This window comes from Pagrus pagrus, assembly GCF_965226575.1.
Source record: "Pagrus pagrus genome assembly, chromosome: 9".
NCBI classification, from domain to species: domain Eukaryota; kingdom Metazoa; phylum Chordata; class Actinopteri; order Spariformes; family Sparidae; genus Pagrus; species Pagrus pagrus.
The window spans coordinates 21142053-21163115 of NC_140193.1; the positions used below are offsets into that span (position 1 = coordinate 21142053).

General features: G+C 39.6%; 1 protein-coding gene across 1 annotated transcript in view; it reads right to left on the bottom strand.

The window, feature by feature from the left end:
- LOC311262510 (vertebrate ancient opsin-like) overlaps positions 1 to 15286 on the bottom strand; it is a 34154-nt gene extending 18868 nt beyond the window's left edge. The window contains exon 1 of the mRNA XM_084361941.1: positions 14460 to 15286. Coding sequence (XP_084218067.1) covers positions 14460 to 14826 — 367 coding nt within the window. The 5' untranslated portion in view covers positions 14827 to 15286. The remainder of the gene's footprint in view (positions 1 to 14459) is intronic.
- Between the last annotated feature and the right edge of the window lie 5777 nt (positions 15287 to 21063).

A 21063-nucleotide genomic window follows, 5' to 3' on the forward strand; every position in this document is an offset into this window, starting at 1 on the left:
AGATTCCTGCCAATGGTTTAATATTTTTTCCCGTGATCTACACAAAAAAAACAGAGTAAAGCGGCAGAAAAGGAAAGAAAAGTCGTCGTTTTCAAGTTAAATTATTACATATTGCACCTTTAAGCACATGTTAGCTACATTTGCTCATTAGCACTAAACCCAAAGTCCAGTGGAGGCTGATGGGAATGGGAATGTCATTAATTGTGCAGATATTTCTTTATAAACCAAACTATTGGACAAATTAAATTGTTGACCTGGTGATGACACCAGAGGAAAACAGAGTCTTTAAGATTCATCCTCTGGGGACTATGAATGTTTGTATAAAGTTTCCATGCAACAGTTGTTGAATCAAACAGTCCTGACCAAAGTAGTAGACATCCCTGGAGACATGGCTAGAGTAGCAAAAACATGGCACTACAAAATCATACAAACATCATGAAAAACTGCAAATAAGTCAATACTTAAAATACTCTATTGTGGCTCAGTCTTTAAAGGTGTAACTGCTGATTGTATAGTAATAAAAGACCTTTAAAACATGCACGCAATTGTCAAATGCGTGAAAAGTAATGCCCGGATTCCCAAATAAACAATATGAGCAGGTTAAGAACGAAAATTATCCACCAAGATGTTCACGGCTTTCAAACTTGCCTTGACGTCACATAAGTTCCCCAGCTCTGTTTGGAGATTCCCAACTTTTTTGCTTCCCATGCCAACACACTGAAATTGACAGTAAGAGATCAGTGACAGGGAATTTAAATCAAAGCATCTTAGCGTGTCAGATCTAAAGCAAAACCTGCAGTCAGTCAGGATTTGAATTATGGGATTAACACACCGGATGACTACACAAACCACCCCCAATCCCTCTCACCCCTGGGGCAATTCCCTCTTTTGAAGCACCTTGTTTGAGGCATACTGAGGCCTTTACTTCCACTCCACTGACTAATTGATCACTGAGTACTTACTCAAATTTGACTCATTGTTGCCAAATAACTTATGGGCTGTAACATACTTTTCAAACTCTAGCTGCAATTTAAAACACACAGAAAGCCCTATGTTTCTGTTGGCAGACTCACTGTTATATGCATTCACAGTCATCTCGTAGTTACGTTATGTCTGACCTCTCTTTGAACCCCTGGAGGGATTGTGGGAAGTCAAGCAAACAAGAATCATAACTGTCTGCCACTGTCTGCCATGAAATGTTCCTCACACTCAGTGACAATAATAAGGGCAGTGAAGTCAATCATTGTCTGCGTGCACATGAACAACTTTGCACCAAGTCCATGGAGTATTGACTCTCAGTATAATGGGGAAAACCTTCCTTCTAAAGTCTTTGCGTGAGTGCAAATCTTTCTGACTATCATCACCAGTTCTGATTCTCAGGAATGTCCAGAGAATGCAGGAAGCGAGGAGTAACCTAGACATAAGCCTTTTAACGGATCCGGTATGCGAGCCCTGTCTCTGCCTTGCATTCATATTCAGTGCTCACCACTCTGCTGGCTTGAGGGCAAACCTCAGGAATCCACTGACAGCGCAGAGTCAGGTCATCTGAACATTAATGTCAACATTTCATTCTGTCTCAGTGTATCCAACCTTTGAAAAGCAAAATCACCAATCACCAGTCCGAAGTGCTGATGCCGTCACAGTCATTTAATGCCCGTTAATTCACATGCATGTCGAAGAGGTGAGGTGAGGTCCCAGTAAGTCACCACCAGTGTGACGATGAGCCAGCATGCACAATACCAAGACCTTGACACTGAAGCAGCTACATGGAATTCAGCCAATATTTTATTAAATTATGCCTGTGCATTTCTACAAATGTGTCACATCACCTTCACATTACATGTTTATGACCTGACTCTAATATAAGGATGCGGAGGGGATGGTGGTGGAGTTGAAGGCGAGAAAAGCTGCTAAGCCAGTTCGAGACACCATGACACCACTGGACAATTTTAAGAAGACTTCGGGGCCACTTCCAGCCATGTTTGTGGCAATAAAATAACGGTTGTTTTTAACAGGAAGTGGGCACATCTCTAGCCATGTTTGTTGCGACCAAAACAGGTATTTTAAGCCAAAACATGATCTTTTCTTAAAACCATGTGGTAATTGTGCCTAAACTGGAGAATAAGCACAGCGTTGTCACAAGATAAAATTGAAAATTGAACCTAACTAAAGAAATGTAAAGGTGGTTTGCATTGCCAGCATTTATTCTGATGATTGGTTTACAGTAAATATGTCATGGTTCTGAGTTTAACTTTTGTGATTTCCTGTTTTATATTGAAAGTTAACCCTCATGTGTCATGTTTCACTTTCCATCTTCTGTCTTTGTTTGTTTGCCCACCATTCTTTCCTGCCCACCTGTTCCGTTACTTAATCTCTCCCTGTGTACTTAAGCCTGTGTTTTCCCCTCACTCTTTGTTGGTTTGTCTGTTTTCATCATGCGCCTCTGTGTTCCTGTGTTTCTCGTCTGTTCCCTGGTCCTGTCTTCACGTCATGTACCATCTATTAGTTTTGACAACGAAAGTGCAAACAGTTCCAAGTGTAACAAACTGAACTGAACCAGACTACTCGGTGGTCCGTGGAAACGAGGCTTTAGTTTAGTTCTTGCTCGTGGATTACTCCTGTTGTTTCCCCTGCCTTTTGTTTTCGATGTTTCGGTTTTATGAACTACAGCTTTGGTTGCATTAAAGTTCACTTTTTGTTCTGTTACCTGCCTGCCTCTGAGCGTCTTGACAAAACAAATCTTCTTTTGTTTGTTTGTTTCCAGTTTTTGGTGTAGGAAAAGTCCAGGGGGAACAAAGTCTTATATATAATAGTGTTTGCCGTCCTGTAAATATCCATTTCAATTGAATTTACCTTTAGTATCTGTGGTATAAATTTACTGGACATAAAGGAATGCTTTATCTGTGCATTGACGTGGCTGGGTAAGCTCAGAGTCCTTCCCACGTAAGGTAGGTGATATTAAAGGAAGAGAAACATTCTTGACCGAGGGTTACACACACATACACACACACACACACACACACACACACACACAGTCTGCCTCCTCCCTGGTGGTATGATTACATGATTGTATATGACGCAGGAAATACTGTACAAATCTGAGTGAATGTAATGGTACTTTAAGCTTTGAGACAAACTGTGTCCAAGTGTACAAGCTGTACCGAGATCTCCTCTGATGTCGGATCTGTGATGAAGTAAATCTTGGTCTACATGAGTTTTCATTCTTCTATTCATCAAAAATGAAGATTGACTAGTATTCTTGTTTGTGTAACATGTTAAGTCTGTTTTGCTTCAGTCTGGAAACGTTTTTTTCTCGTGAATGTTCTTGGAAATCTTTTAACACTCTAATTTGTCATTCTCTGATGATAACACAGATACAGAATACAGATTTTGAGCAGGGCCAACTGTGATGGTCATATCATAACTAATGCTCCCTGGAAAATGCCTCTGCGTGATCCTTTCAAATGCAACATGTGACCAATCTGTTGCTGCATCTTGCTCTCTGAAGCTCTTGACCTTTTACATTTTTCTACTATTTCACAGCGTAATGATGTTAACAACAATTGCCATCAAAATACCGCCATGGCTGATGACAAGCCCCTCTTTGTATTGGCCATATAATGTCATATTGCAATACCCCATGGTTAACAATACTCCATACCATCTGGCATTCAAGGAGCGGAGAGCTAGAGGGCATAAAATCCTCTGTCTCTATAGAGAGTAAAACATGCCACACTGAAACCAGGCAGACAGACAACCCTTGATAAAAGGTCACATCTAAAATTAGCCTTTTCATTCCTAAACATAACATTTTCACACGTGATTGGCTGTTTTCAGATGTGAACTAACATTTTTGCATGTGAAAAGAAAATTATGTCACATGTGAACCAGACATTTTAACAAGTGATTGTTTTTTTGCATCTTTCAGCCTAGTCGCCAGGATAACATTTGAGCCGTAGATTTATCTGCACCCTAACCAAGTGGCTTTTGTGCTTAAACCTAACCAGAGCATTCACACAGCTTTGAGATCAGAGAAAAATAGTATCTTTTGTTTTAATTTTTGCAAAGTGGCTACTTAGTATGGTCAGCCAGCACCACCTCTGCTCCACAGACACTCAAATTAAGCACTAATGTGGGCAGTGGACCAAACCACTGTGAGTCACTCAGGCAGATGGAGGGGGGAACCAGTCTTGAAAAACTTAGAAACACATTGTTTCATGTCTTTATTATTAGAATAATATATTATTACATTATATGATTTCCACCTATGGTCACGTGTGAACTGGACCATTTCACAAGTGACTGGCATTTTACACATTTAAATGAACTTTTCCAAATATTAAAATTTACATTTTAACATGTGATTTACATTTATATGTGATTGGCGTTTTTTTCACATGTGGATTAGAATTGTAAATTTATTAACAACTGAAAAATAAAATGTTTAAATGCCTTTACCCAGAAATTCAAACATATGAAAATTAAAATGAGGTGTTGTAAAGCCAAGTTTTTAGTAGACAAATCGCAGTGCTAATACAAAATAGACATACAGTACACAACACAACACAACACAACACAACACAACACAACACAATCACGCTTATGTGGATATTTTTTATGTTAAAACATGATAAATTATATTTTAATAACATTAAAACAAATAAAATAAGACATAACATAAATTATCACTTTTTAACGTAAAACCTTTCATGTTATTACAATCAAATTTTCACATTATAATGTGATTGTATCTTTTTGTGTGTGTGGCAGCAATCCGGTTCTGTAATTTTATGTATTAGCTGTTTCATGTAGAAAAGCATATGGGGGAAAACCAAAGGAAACCTACGCAGAGAACATGCAAATGATCTCCACCTCCTGTTCAAACCTTGCTGACACGAGTCACAACAAATCACATTTACATTTCACATCTAAATATGAAATTTTCAGAATTAATTACATAAGATCAAAGGCTGTTGGAAAGGCAGTGTGTCAGCGGACTCATCCTTCCCCTGCGGATGCCCCCTCAAACAGTGTATTTAACATTAAATCTATGTTCTAGATCTTCTTTCTAGGACTGTAATGAGATCGGTTCAGCAAATCCAGCTCTCTCTTTGTAGCTCCTGGGAGTTTGTTCTCTACATGCAGCTCACTAACAAGATGGTTTATGTTGGAACGCTTTTATTTGACATGGGGTAATAAAGGTGTACGTGCAGATAATCAGACATGGAGTAAAAGTAACCCTCTGTGATGAACTTTTACCTGACCATTCATATCTGACATCCCTTCCTTGTCCCTGCCTCCTGCAAAGACTGCCCTCTGTTTGTTCAAACAGTGTAACAACCTGTATCAGAACAGGAAGTAGAGGGACTTACTAAGAGCACAACAGACAGCAGCACTGTGAGGCTTCAGTTGGATGGATGGTGCTTGATTTGACACATGAGACTGCAGATCGTCAGTTCACCTCTCCAGCTTTTATCCATATTACAATTTGATTTTCTCTATCAGCATCACAGCCTTGCAGAGCTGCTAGTGACATTGTAGACCCCCGACGTCCACCCGAATGCTTTTTTCATTTCATACATTATTAGTCTGAATTTTCAATAGTGTTCACATCAACCTCCATGTTGTAATTACAATTGGGATCTCTTCTGCGAGTTCCAATAAATCCAACTTGGCACTTATAAAAAACAAATAAATGTGGATACCTCACATCAGCCAAAGAAAATTGTTCAACATTACGTCCACTCTCAAATATCAAGGTCCGGTGAAATTGGGTGTCTACGTGAATGTTTGCATGCTTTAATGTAAAAAAAAAAAAACACATTATTTTTCTCATTGTGTCTATTGTTATAGCACCTCTTTTCACCCTCTGTCTTTAAGGCTCCCCTCCTATAAAGCCCAGTCTGCTCTGATTGGCCAGCTCTCAGGAGCCTCAGCAGGCCACTGTGTTTCTGCATTAGCTCTGCCACTGCTTTTGCAACCACAGCCGTGTTGGGGGCGTGGCTGAGGCTGGTTAATGTATAGGTGTGACATCACAACCTTAGGGAAGTCTTGACTGTTCATATAAAGGAACAGTTTCTGAATTCAGACTGTGTTCATTTCCCCATGGATTGAGGGTTTTGACAATTTCACAGAATTTATACAGCACCACAACCACCGGTGAGGAAATGTCATTCACTACAATATGGGACTTGTACTGAATATGGTGTTATACTGACTACTGTGACAAGCCACTGCTTAAAAATAAATGTTTTTAGTTACAATTAATGTTTTCTGCGAACCACAGATAATTAAACTACATTTTCTTTGTGTTACAAGTTTATTTGTCTTTAGGTTTAATCTTCTACCTTATGATGTGACAACACTGTGTTTATGGTCTGGTTAGGATAAGGTAGAAAAAGCACTTCATCATGCTGACTGGGCTACATGCACAGTGTGCATAAAAGGCCCTCAAGCACTTGCTTGTGAGTCTGTGCAGACATTTGAATTGGATCTTATTTTTTTTAAAAAGAGCAACACGCTTTGCACAATGCATGTTTTTTTCTTTTTTGGAGGTTTTGGCAACTGCAAGACTAACACAACTAATCAGAAAAACTTGCAACCCGTGAAAATAAAATTGTGGATAATTTATTAACACTGGCACATTTTGTTAAGTGCTTCATCTGGCTTTTGAATCTATATTGCTTGTCTGACAAGGTGAAGCCTGGTTTATCTCTCTGATTGACCCTCATTCTTGTTTCCCGACATTAAACGACAGCTGTTTCAGGAAATTGCTTCTGAATTACTCATAATAATGTATGTATTTCTGACCTGTTTTTAATGACTCGTGTCTTCAGCAGGCACCAAGCAGCTTGAGGCTGTTTGCTATAGACAGGGTAGGGAAGTCATAAAGTATTGAGAGACCAACTGAGGCATTGTTGGTTTTGGTCTTCATGGGATTTGTTGATAATAAGAAAAATGCCAAACTTATCCTTTAAGCGTAGGAGCAGCAGATGCTTGTTTCATTGCAGGTGTGATAGGCCAAAACACAACACTGTCTGACTGCACTGTTGGTTCAAATGCTTTGTTTTAAGTCGAGGACATCATTACAAACTGTTTGCATAATGGAAGAGAATAATGCCTCTACTCATCTACTTGATTTGTTTAATAAAAGATCCTGAATGTGTCTGGGTTGCATGAGCACAACACTGTACTAGGAGAAAAAAACAAAACAGGTCTCTTGTCTCGGCGCAACAGAGAAAATACATCATCATGAAGGTAATTTGTTGTGATCTATTGAAGGAAACAGACAATGATAGTGAGCATCATCACCACTGACAGAAATAACTAAGGAATTAGTTTGCCTGAACTGAATGCAGATGGATGTTTATGATGTGTATAGTGACCTTTGAAAAATATCAAGATTCGATGTTTTCACCTCATCCTCAGCCATTTATTTAGAAAAGAAAACCTTTTGACACATTGCATAGTTTGAAAGATTTTTCATTGCTTCAGAGGCACTCTCTTAAAATCTGAACTATCGAAGCTAGCTCCATAATGCTCGTGGCAAATTGACCAATTTTAAAATGAAAACACAACAGGGTACCTCTGTAATACTGTTAGAATGACTGGTATTGTTTCATTGTCTATTAATCTCTCTGATGGGGCAGAATGGCTCATTACTATTCTGAACACGTTGCAGCAGTCAGTTTTGTTCACTGTGAAACCACCTGTCCATTTGTGTACTCTAAAATGAAAGCAATGTGTGTACTTTCACCAATCAACTCTTCATTTTACTCTCATCTATCACAGTTAGCTTTACTTGAATGCCTGGAAAAGATTTGGTTATCTAAAGCAACATGATTGACATATACGTGGTCAGGTGTTCTTTTCTACCCGACCCACCACATCACTTTCTGATGAAAAACCCAAGCATGGCCACACAGACCCAATAAAAAACAATTTATTGACAACCAACCAATCTATTTATTTTTTTTATTTATTTTTAACCTTACTGATAATTCTTCATGACACCATATGCAACTTACAGGTTTTGGATCCTACAAAGTACATGGCAGTCCCACTCCCTCCCATAACGTTCTCACTCCCAACTTCTAAAATTCGGCAGCTTGTTCAGTCTTTAAGTTCAAACTATGACGCTCTACCTACCACTCTAGCATCAGCTTTGCACAGAAAAGCATATTCAGCATATTGTACACTTCTGAAGAATAATGACCACAATAAGTCATGTCTGGACCAACACTTGAGCAATGAAATAACAATAGTTGCTAATCGGTACTGAACATTTTAGTAGTCAGGTGCAAATAAGGCTGATGGGAATGTCATTAGCTTTGCAGGTATTTGTGAACCATGGATTATCAATGATTGCAAATTATCCTGAGGGGAGCAAGAATGTTTCATGAGAATCCATTCAATACTTGTTGAGTCATTTCACCCAATCCACAAATGTGAACCTCATGATGGCCCTAGAGAAAAAATCAGGGGATCACCTAAGACTGTAGGGTTCATCTTCTGGAGATCATGAATATCTGTTAAAAAATCCATGGAAATCTATGGTGATATAAAAAAGATGACTTAGCAGCACATACATAGTGGAGTGTCTCACCTTGTCTCAATAGAGGCTTTAAAATACATAACACACAGCAATTTGAAAACAAACCATTCATACCTGGCCCCTCCTACCCAACCAGACTGAGAGAGCTGCAGTGGTCAACAGAGCTAGACGGTGAATGAAGAGAGAGAGCAGCGTTTGCGTGTAGAAAAAAGTGAACCAGAGAAAGAAAACATTATTTTTTGATCGTTTCACAGCGGTCACATTCTTGAAGCACAAATCAACACGCTCACACCTCCGCACAACCCTGCAGGAAGGCTTCATCCTGTCAGCTGTCTGCCTCTCTGCTCTGTATGTGCGTACAGACACACAGACCTGCAGCTCTCGGCACAGACAGAGCAGTGGGGAGAAACAATGTAACCTGATTGCTACTCCTGACCTCTCAATGTTATTGGCTGGAGGCTACACACCACTGCCCAAAGGGCAAAGCCCAGCAACATCCTGAACACAGCAAAAAAACAACAAAAAAATAATATACAGGTAGAGGAAGAGACTTCTAGTGGGTCTTAAAGTGGTAGCTGGGGTCTTTTGATGTGGGGTTGCATGATGCACTTATCCACAGTCAGTGTATTACCTGCAGAAGATGACCATCAGCTCTCCCCCTGTGTGGAGAAGCAGCACCGACAGGGAGACAGAGCATTGTACTGCTAAACGACAGCAAGACGTATTTTAGCCACCTAAAAGAAGACCCACCTAAAAATATATTCATCTGTTTAAGTGTACACTTTATTTGGAACATTTTTGGTACTTGCCAATTGTTTGACGGCAATGTAAAGCACCAAAGATGTTCAAAATATAGCATAGACTTAAACATATATATATATATATATATATATATATATATATATCTTTGAAGGTGTGCCTTCTTTGAGGTGGCTAAACTGCATCTGGCTGTTGATAACGTTTAGCTGTACAATGCTCTGCTTCCCTTTCGGTCCAACATGCTGCTTCCCCAGACAGGAGGAGAGCTGACGGTCATCTATTATTTTTTACGAGTCTACACATTGTTTTTCTAGGAAAATCCTGCATATTATGCCTTTAATTTTGTGTTTTTACTTTGCTTCTCTTGTACAAAGAGTGTTGTGTCAAAGGTAACACACTACTCTTCAAATCAGTAAAGCTACACTGAACTACTTGAATAAATCGATGGTACAGACATGGGTATGAGTCATCCTGCACCGTGCTGGTGTCAAGAGTTCTGTTTTAAAAAAAACAAAGGTAAAGAAAATGGGATTAACAAAAAAGATGAGCGATGACACCAAGGTTCAAAATTTGACATTTAGAAGATCCAGAAAGGCTTTCTATGCCTCCACTGCTCTCTGCAATATGTTTCTTTATTTTTTTTATTTGATCCTTGCCTCTAGCAGGCCAAGTACAAGTGGTGATCAATCATATTACACATGATGTGAGAGGTTGTGCTGCAACGGTGACGTATAGAAGAAGCTGCTCTGCTATCTCGTGTGAAGGGAAGACAACAGAGTGGGGACAGTGGCCAGGGGATTTATAGAGGAAATGAACAATCGAAGTCAGGCTTTAATATGGTCATTTGCAGTTTAACCAAAGCACTCTGCCATCCTTAAACAAGCATAGTCGTGCATCAATAGGCATGTGAAACCGACGGTGTAATGTTCTTTTAACAAGGCCACTGCTGAGGGAGAACAAGATGTACTGGATGATGGATGTTAGTGAACACGCCAACATGTGTTTATGCTTCATCAAAGTACAGGAGCAGTTCTGTGAAAGATGATGATTGTTGTTCAATCACATGTCAAACAAGAATGGATGTATGGATGGACAAGGAAATAAATAATAACTAAGACACACAGAGAGGCATTACTTGTTTTCTGTTTCTCATTTTCAATGTTGTTTTGAAATAAGCATTTACCTGTATGATTTATTTTCATTTAAAGGTGCATTTTGTAAGATCTGGAGATCATTTTTGTATAAAACATTTTAAAAATGAACTAACCCTCTCAACCCTCTCTCTGCAGTGCTTCATGCAACATTAATAGGGAGTTTAGGGTTAAATTTGGCTATCAATAATAATAAAGATTATCAGGGATAATTATTAACTATGATAACAGATCTAGCGTTATGTCCAAGACACCTATGCACTGTATTGCAGAGATATTAGGGTTCAACAAATCACTGACATGAATCGGAAATCGTTTTCAAAGTTAAAGACAATGATGACAAGATTTACAATGCACCGCCAAATCTAAAGTAAAATCTCTGGAAGAGATTTGGATTTCATAAGAGCGGCGGAAAGTTGGACAAAAAGCAGGCCGTTTGTAAGCTCTGTAGAGCAGCGTTTAAGTACAGTGGTTGCACGTATCTTAGTGTTCACCCGGTGAGACAGCATGGTGAAACCTGCGCAGATAATGAGGATGCTAGTGAAGCTAGCACTAGCAAGAACATGCAAGACAAAGACACAGAGATTAAACACTTTTTACAGCCACCATTTAGCCACAGCTCCGTGAGGTAATCACGGCATCTAAAGCCCGTTTTATTGCTAAGGACTTACAATCTGTCTGCTGTTGAACATATTGCTATCATTAGCTGTATTCTGTGACCGCTGGTAGTACTGCACACTGTTAAGTGTCACTGTCTACTGACATCATGTACTGAACTGAACCATACTGCACACTGTTTACTGTCTACTGACAGTTGCTGCACAGTGGATTATTAAGTTAATTAAAATTAACTATTAAGTTAATCCAATTTTGGAGTTTGTTATCAGCAGTAAACATTTGTCTGATTGTTAATCATAGATGTGATTTTATCATTTATTATTATTAGAAAGCAGAGGATACAACTGTCAGGGACATCCAGTTCAGAGAGGTCCAATGCAGACACATCCAGCTCAGAGAGACCCTGCTCATGGAGATCCAGAAAACAGGATAGTTGTTCCTCAGATCAAGGATGAGACAACAGGCCTGTTTTTTATACACTGAAGTATAAGCAGATTAAGATAAAGATATACATAATAGTAGGTGAAATACATATGATTCTCTGGTGTTTTATGAAATATCTATTTGAAGTTAAGCAATGCCACTTTTATAGAATTGGCTTTTTCTAATTAATAAAATAAAATGAATGTCTACATGAAACAAAGAATTGTAGACTGTATCGTGTTGAAACCGGATCGTATCGAAGCTAATCGTTCGGTCCGCCTTCGAACTGATAGGTTTCACTGTAGTCTGTGTTTATCTCCACTGGCTTCTCTGCGTTGCGTATCTACTCTTGCAGCTCCGGCAGTCCGGACCCTTTCGTAGCAGAAAGGCAAGGCTTCTATTTCTGTTGGATGCCGGAGCACGGCGCATCAATTCAGTGTTAGTCTTCATTGACAAACTAAATAAACAAATGCCCTTTGTTTTCATGACTTAATAAACTGAAGAAACAAACTGACCTTAAAGGACAACTTGCTTTCATACTGTTTTACTTTGTTTATATTTGGCGGACCCTGCCACCTTTCTAGCTTCAAACAGTGTTCTGGGGACCTTATTTTCCTCTGAGAACAGCTTGTTTATTCAGTCATGGAAAAAATCAATATTTCTGAGTTTGAATTTCTTCAGAATGACATAGTGCCTCTTTATGATACATAAGTCGGTCTCTACAAAACGACATTTTTCTATGCTCTCTTCCTGCGTGAGTGTTTGTCTGACATCACGGTCAACAGATGAATGCTCTTTACATTTGTATTGCCAGTTTTCCTGAGCCAAGGCTTTTATATCACCTGAATTCAGTCCACTTTGTTGATGTATACCTGAGTTTATAATATCCACAGGTGTTGTGAAGCAAGGCTACCGGTGACTGGTAACTGACTGAATCACAGCTGCACTCAATGAGACGGGCACTATCTCCAGCGTTCAGTACGATGCTGAGTCGAGTCTTGTACATCCGCAAAAACCACCAAACCAGAGGTGGAACAAAGTCAAAATAAACACTGATTTGAAAAACACAGTATGAAATGTGAAAGCTGCTTTTTCAATCAAATGGAACATCCTCTCTATCAAAATACCTTTTTTCTTTAATCTGTAAGGCCTAACAAAGCACAGCAGGTGACTAAACACAAGCAAAACCTGACAAAACATGTGTACATTGAGACAAAGAAGATATTACTGTCAGAGGATATGAAAACAGAGGGGGAGGGAGTTAAAATAACAGCAGCACAGGTACTGGTGTGGGGATAGAGATGGTAGAGAAACTGTTGGTGTCGAAAGAAGGAAACAGGGAAATGATAATCAAAAGGGAGAAAAGGTAAAAAAATAAATAAACAAGCATTTGGATGGTGCAGATTGTATTCATTCATTCATGATATATTTGATAGGGGAGTTAAGTTGAGTGTCCAATACTGGATATGAGGCCATTAGTAGGACTGAGTATGAGTATGTAATGGAAACCCAGAAATAAGCAGTTCTCGCCGGTACAACCAAGTAGCGCCCAGCACATGTTTGCTTGAATGGTCAATTGAATTCATCACAGCAACTCAACAACATGAAGTGTGTCTGAAACATCCTAGATTGTGACAGAATAAAACCCATAACTACACAGACAAATGCAAAATCAGCAGGAACTGCTATCCAACTGAAGCCAGCAGGAATCAGGCTTGAAAATGCACTGGTACAAGTGTTTGACCGTTATTTGTTTTCTGGGGACGATGTCAATACAGATAAAAAGTAAAGGAAGTAAAAAAATGCCGACATCGATATATTGACAGATATACACAGTTTTTGTGATGATCCCTCAAATGTGCAAACACTTATGACAAAGATACGTAACAGAGGCAGGATATTTGAGAGTTAACCTTAAACTTCATCGTCTACAATTACAACTGTGCACTGAAACAGCAAAGTTCATTGGGAATTACCATCCATTGTCTGTAACCGCTCATCCTTTTCAGGGTCATGGGTGGGTTAAAGCTGATCCCAGCTGACACTGGGTGAGCAGCGGGGTACACCATGGATAACCTCCCAGTTCATCACAGGGCTGACTTAAAGGGACAAACAACCATTCACGCTCACATTCACACCTACGGCAAAAACTAGTCGGTTACTCACTGGAAATGTAATAATTGTAAATAACCCCAAACATCTTTTTCTGCCTTAAAATCTCTAAAACAAACAAACAAACAAACAAATATGGCAGTATGTCAGACAACATACAATATATACGGATATCGATATGGGTCGATAATATCAGTCAGGCTGTAATTCTACATTATTCTGTATCAAAACCAAATATCTGTAAGTCGCTCTTTCTCGCCTACCTTCCTGCCCTTTTTTTTCCACCAAAAATGTACATCTTTCAAAGCAGGTCAACCAGCCAAGAACGATATATTGGCCGATGTAGAGTGATAAAAATCGGCCTATCACAGATATATCAGCATCGGGAGGCTATACATTGTGCTGATATGAAGGTATGGCAGAAAAGGATGCTGAGGGTAATTGTTTAATTAGTATTCATATTTAATTTTTCAATTAGGAAATGTATATATACTGTATGTAATGGTCAATTTGTGTATAGTTATACTGAGGGAGCTCCCTTTAATATTTCAGATTGTAGGCAATAATATATATATTCTTTTAAATCCAGAAAATATCACGAATCGATATATAGTGCCATCTTTTGTTGAACTGAAAAAAAAACAAACTGATCCAAATAAAAAAAACTTTTAAAAAGTGGCCATGCAGTCACACATCAAACTCGTGTTTATTAATTTAGGTAGAACATTAAGTTCAAGTTCAATTTAGCTTAAAATACATATATGTATTAAAATGATTCTCTCTCTCTAACATACCAGTTGGAGCCAGCTTTTGCTCTGAATCAAGCCGCATGAGGAACTTACCAAAGCAGGAGTTGATGAAGCCGTACCAGCTGCAGCCGCTGGGCCCCAGCAGCCACCTCCCCCGAATACTGGAGGCGAAACTGAGCGTGGTGCCGAACACGCACACCAGCATGTCGCTCACACTGATGTTCAGCAGCAGCATGTTCACCGGAGTGCGCAGCTTCTTGAATTTGCAAAACAGAAGCAGGACGATGAAGTTGTTGAGGAAGCCGAAAGTCATAATGAAGCCCAGCACCACGGACAGCACGACGAAGCCGGTGGGGGAGAGCTTCCCCCTGCCCGCCGGCGCGTCCACCAGCTCCCGGTCATCGCTCAGGTTGAAGCTGTAATTCAGACCAGCCTGACCAGAAAACATCCTGCTGTCCATTCATCGGAGCTTGTCTTCACTCTGGAGCCGCTTTTGCAGTTGGGGTTGGTCACTTTGCTCACCTGGAAACTTTATGAATAGCGGATTGCTGCTCAAGTCTCTCTCCATGCTGTTTTTCCTCTGGGACACGAGTGCGCTACATGCTCTCTAGACGCACATTCCTCGGCTGATGTTGAGAGCATGTAGCGGCTCACCCGTTTCTAGTCACACGTCACAAAGACTATAAATACCTTAATGAATAAAGTACCACCTGTGACCTGAACGCATCTTCTCCGTGTTCAGGGCATTTCAGTGAGCGCACGAGCTTCTCATAAAACCCCTTAATATTTTGGCAAAGTTGTCATAATTCATCACAGTGTCCACAAGCGAACCTTTTCCAAACTAATGTCTGTTGTGTGCTGTCGCCCAGTCACCAATCTGAAGATGAATTGTAATCCGCGCCCTCACAGTGAAGCCTCCTGACGGCTGAACAGTGTTGCGTAAAGTGCGCTCTGCTCCGCTGACCAGCATCTTTAAAGGGGACTCTTACGTCACGAGACATTGGGATGACGGGGGCCACGGTGGGAGGTGTGTGTGTGTGTGTGTGTGTGTGTGTGTGTGTGTGTGTGTGTGTGGCTCATTAAACTCCACCTTTATTTAATTTAGTTTTCTGACAGCAGGGTAATAGCTTGATAGATATGAATGCTGCTTAAAATTACAGAGCCGCTGTCGGCAGGGCCATCACACTCAACACAACATTAACAACCTGGGCTGTCACAACCCTGCAATTACTCTGCAATTACCACTAAGCTGTTTGCACATTAGCTGCACATTTGATCACTACAATAGGCCTATATGTCTTAATAACAGATAAAGAGGCCGAGAACGGTCTCGCTTGCATTCTTTAAAATGCCATTATCTCAAGATCACAAGCTAGAGGAGACATATTTTGCACATTTTTAGGTTCTTAATTTTATTGGAGTTACTACTAGAACAGGTTTACTTGCTTTAATGCTCAAAAAACACATCAGTTTTGTCATACTGTCCAGTGCTGCAGCACTGTATTATCCCTCTGTCTGAAATGCTCTGTCCTGTCCTTTAAGGCCCCTCCTCCTGAATACCCAGTCTCCTCTGATTGGTCAGCTCACACACTCCTGGCCCAGCACCGCTCACAACAACAGAGCAGCTTAACTTAACTTTATTCTCATGTGTGACATGGGTCAAAGTGTGATGTCACAGTGTCACAGAATTAAAGACGAGACTACTGATGAGGCGTTTAAGGAACAGTGTTTTCTGTGCGAACGAGGTGTATCTGTTGGTGCGCAATTTGGACTTTTTAACTTTCAAGATCTTTTACATGCACAAGAACCTACATAACACACTGAAGGAAAGGAGAAAAACAAAAAAGCATAATAGGTCTCCTTTAAATATTTGATTATCTCGAGATAACGAAGTTTGTTTTCTTGTGGTAATGTTTCAATTTCTCAGAAAAAAAACAAACAGCAGATTTCTCAAGATAACGAGATCATTTCTGACCATGACAAACATTTGTTGTAAAAATGTTGTACCTGGTGATTTGATATGATGCAACTGTGTATGGCTAATAACTGTGAGGGATAGCTTTACGTAAAGTGATCAAGCTAAAGCAGATATTTCACTGTCCAGTGGGCTTCATCCGAAAGAATTCTCCAGTCTTGAAAAGAAACTGGCCACATCGGGGGATGTTTGAATTGTATGATAAAATATGTATAAAATAGGTAAGACTGAAGAACAATCTGATGCATTGATCAATGATGAATAACTGACATTTTCATCTTAAATTAGTTGCTGCAGTTGTCAAGACACAGTATGTGCATTCTGGCACGACACTCCTGATCTCTGATAAACATTTCAAGTGCTAAGAGGAAACAAGCTTTTATTTTCTTGTGATAACGGGTTGATTATCTACGGAAGCCCTAAAGGGCCATGCATTCATACATTTTATTTCCTCTGTTTTCCTGTGATAACGAGTTAATTTCATTTGTTTTCTCGAGATCTCGAGTTATTATCTCGAAATAACAACTGCCGTTTTCCCGAGATAACAAGATAATTTTCTCAAGATCTCGAGATAACGAAACTTTGTTTTCCCGAGATAACGTTATAATTAATTCGAGATCTCGAGAAAATGACTGTGATATGATAGGCCTGAGATGATGGAGACGCCCAGGACGTCGTAGCTGGTCAGCTATGTAGTTAACGGCGACATCAGGCTCACTTAGATTGCGCCGCTGATATAGCTGAAGCCTTGCTAACCGTCTTTTTAGATTACGCTAATATACACTAATGTGTATATTATCTGTAATAGCAAGGCATAATGCTATTTCAGCCTGTGTCAGGCCTTGATTTATTTATTTATTTATTTATTTCGGGCATGTCAGTTAGACAATCATCATCACACATCATCTTGGTTAAAATCATACAGTACACATGGCCGAAAGGGAAAGCGGGAGAAGCAAAAGCTTATCTAGTCCCGCCCCCGTTACCCACAGAATGCATTATTTTCATCATACTATTTTTCTTTTGACATTTTGACATAACATGTTTCAGCAGCAGGTAGCAATCAGAGCTGCATTCCAGCTCTAGACAGTCAAACAGACTACGTGTGTGTCTGCACATGTGTCCATATCAGTCCGTAATGAGTGAACAACAGTCTCGACTTGTTGCCTGGCATGTCACAAGGTCACAAGGTGGTCCAATCGATAGAGATTATTTCAGTGATTTGGTTATTAACTGGGATGGTGTGAGAGCCCGTATTTGCCGTCTTTATTCATCCATCTCTTCTGCAGCTTTCGCCGCGCTTAGCTTCGCCATGACCTCTCGATTTGTAACTGCATCTGCTCGCATCCTTGATTGAAAAGATATGTGACGCGGTGATCAATTATGCTCCTGCTCCTCTGACATTGCTACACTGAATAATGTTTCCTGCAATGATTTAATATACTACACTATAAGCAGTCCTATGATCAACACGCTGCAACTAAAGCAAGGACATGCAAATAGGTCAAATACAAGCAAATTAAGAAAACATCTTCAACAACGTGACAACACGTGCAGCATTTAGAAAATACAATGGCACTCAGTCGAGCACATACTTCTGCCAAGGCCCAACAGTCGTCTTTTGTACTCACTCATAGAAACTCGCCACCTAAATATGGCTGATTTTTTTTAAATAATGATCCATTAATAATTCCATTAAAGATTAACAAAAATGTAAAAATGTCACTTGGAAGGAGGGTAAGGGACTGACTGCTGGGAACAAGAACACACAACCGCATGAAGTGGTGTGTATGATTCTGACTGTCTTGTGTTAGGAAAGCCCCCCCAAAACAACTGTGACCCTTTTCTCTGTTTTACAGATCCACCTCGTGGACCCAACAACATCATTTCACTTCAACATGTTTATAGTTGTGCACAGAGAGCACTCTGTGCTCCCGATGGTCAACGCCACAGAATATGTGGTGGAATTTATCTCAGGCGTCCCAGAGGCGGCGTTGTTTGTCACCCTTTATTACACACTATTCACAAAATAAAATGTTTATTTGTTCCGACTGACGCCCATGTTTATTACCATCTGTCTGGTCCGGCTATTATCAGGCTGATATCATGTCTGAGCACTATAACTTTAGTCAGTAGGCATAAAAACTTAAAGCAACATTATGTTATGTTATGTACACTGTGGTAAATACAAATCCCAGGTCTGTGACCATTTGTCAGACGTAATGTAGGTGCTAACTACAAACAAAATTCACTACGTCATTACAATGTTGTGTGTTGAAAACTTGTATCATGAAGAAAACATGTATGTAACGCTGTGATCCTACCCTCTCTCTGAAAAACATAGTGCAGAAACAAGTGACAGAGACACCATTCACCCTGTTACAAGACACTGAACCATCAACATGATTTTGAAGCTGTTAGTTTAAGGGGAAAAAGTTAGATAATGTTGCTTTAAAAGACAGACATCGTGTTCCCATTCTAATAATTGTGTATTACTAAGAGCACTTCAAAATTCACTCCACGTAGTCTTCTGATCAGCTCAGTCATATGTTCCTTCATTCACTTCTGAATGGCACAGAGAGCCAGTGGGCACTTTCACATGTTCTCACCATATTAAATGATAGATCACTGTGCTATGAATGCTGTAATAACAGGAAGTGTATTAAAGAAATTGTGTTAAGAAATGTGTGGGCTGCTGATAACTGTTTATGTAAAGTCCTGCTTCCTGATAAGGACTGAAATACGTTTGCTGACTATTTTTTCTTTGAAGGAAATAATTCAAGGCGATGATGAAAGGCAATTTAAAGCAGGACGCTATTCAAAAGATGCCTTAACTGTGACCGCCACATTCCTTAACAGTCAGCATCTTCTGATTGCATTTTAAAGGGCTTTAAATGCGCTATTTGAATATGTTGCAATGAAAAGTGCAGGCCAAGCAGAATATAATGGCACAGCAATGAAACATAACCTGCTGCAATCACTGAGCCTGAGGCATATAAAAATGAATATGATGTCTGGCTCCTACGTGCTGTCTGATACATTACTTAGTTAAGAAGTTCCTATTTTTACTTTCAATTTTAAAACACGTTCTGGTGCATTTTGGTGAGAAGTTGTTCCAGATGACTGACCTAATCCTCTCATACAGCACCAGATGAGCAGTAGTGCTTGGCTGAGCCAAGCACACTGGAGGAATGTTATATTTCTGTATATTCTGAGATGTATCTGGCATAATGTAATGTTTATTTGTAAAACTGAACAAAATAGAATCTTGATAGTTGCTTCTCTCTTAAGTCACTGAAGCAGTCATTTCTGTTGTTCTTGCAGGCAATCTGTGCATGTGCTAACATCACACTACGGTAGTATAATGGTGCTTTTATGCCTGTATGTATGCTGTTGTTTCTTAATATCACTGCTAGGATGTTTTTATAATGTGACAGTCCTGTGAAAGTGCACACGGTTGCTGATGTTGTCTACTTGAGATTAACAACACACTCAGCAGATCATTAATTAGCTTATATTGATATCATACAATCATTTTAAAGCCAGCTTTTCTACCTCACAGTTTGAAACTCACGGACAAAAATCTGAATCAAATGCACTCTGCTCACTAATGGGATACAAAGGATTCATAGTAAAAAAAATCATTGAAAAGGCGCTCAAAAGGTAAGTGTCAAAGAGCAACCTTCTGTGCTGAAAAATTAAGCTGAATTCACATTGGATCTGGCGTTGCAGCAAAAACGTAGGTTTTCCCATTCATTGTTATGAAGGTAGTCCATTTTGGCTAGTCCACTCAACTTTTGGAGAAACGCAGCCCGACGTCACGATCCGGTGGCTAATCACATAAGCTGTGTATAGCTAATATCCCAGTTCATGACAACTGGGGGCAGAATTTTTATACAAATTGCTCACTTAGATTATGATAAAACTTGATCAAAGGGGCACAATATAGTTTTGGAGACGAAATCCAAACTCAGAATTGTGATATTTAAAATATTAATGAGGTAATAAAACAAACTCAGAAATATAAATTTTTTTCCAGAACTGAATAAAGAAGCTGTTCACAGAGGGAAATAAGCTCCCCAGAACACTGTTTGAAGCTAGCAAGTCAAAACACAAAGTAAAACAGTATGAAGCTGTTTTGTCATTTAAGGTCAGTTCTTATTCAGTTTATTCAGTCATGAAAACAAGGAGAGTTGTATTATTTAGTTTGTTTTCGGCATAAAATAACAGTCAGTAATTAAAAATTCTTTCCCAAAACTACAAAGTGCACCTTTAAGTGTATGCTAGCTTTGAGTGACGGCTTGCTGTCTAGCTAGCTGTCAGGCTTCATTTGGCTGCCTCAGCTCCACCACTCCATGTCTTTGCCCTTTTTTTGGATTAGCCAGGAGTTAAGGGGAGTCAGGCAGTGCCAAGATGGCAACAGCTGGAGCCACCACACTGAGCTTCACAGACCTGACAGATGACCTCACGGGGGCTACGTGCATGTTTTTATAGGCTACAGTCTATGGTATGAATGTAGATGTGAAGAAATGCCCTCAATGATTTTTTTTCAGAGAGATGAAAACATTTAACCTTTAGTCATTCCAGACTAGACAGTCTGCACTGTCACAGCATCTGAATTTCAGAGGATGCTCTATTGCTAGTCATTGCGTACTTCTCCCAACACCTCTAACGAGCAGGGACTGTAATATGTGAACTAACGATGATGTTTTAAAATATGCC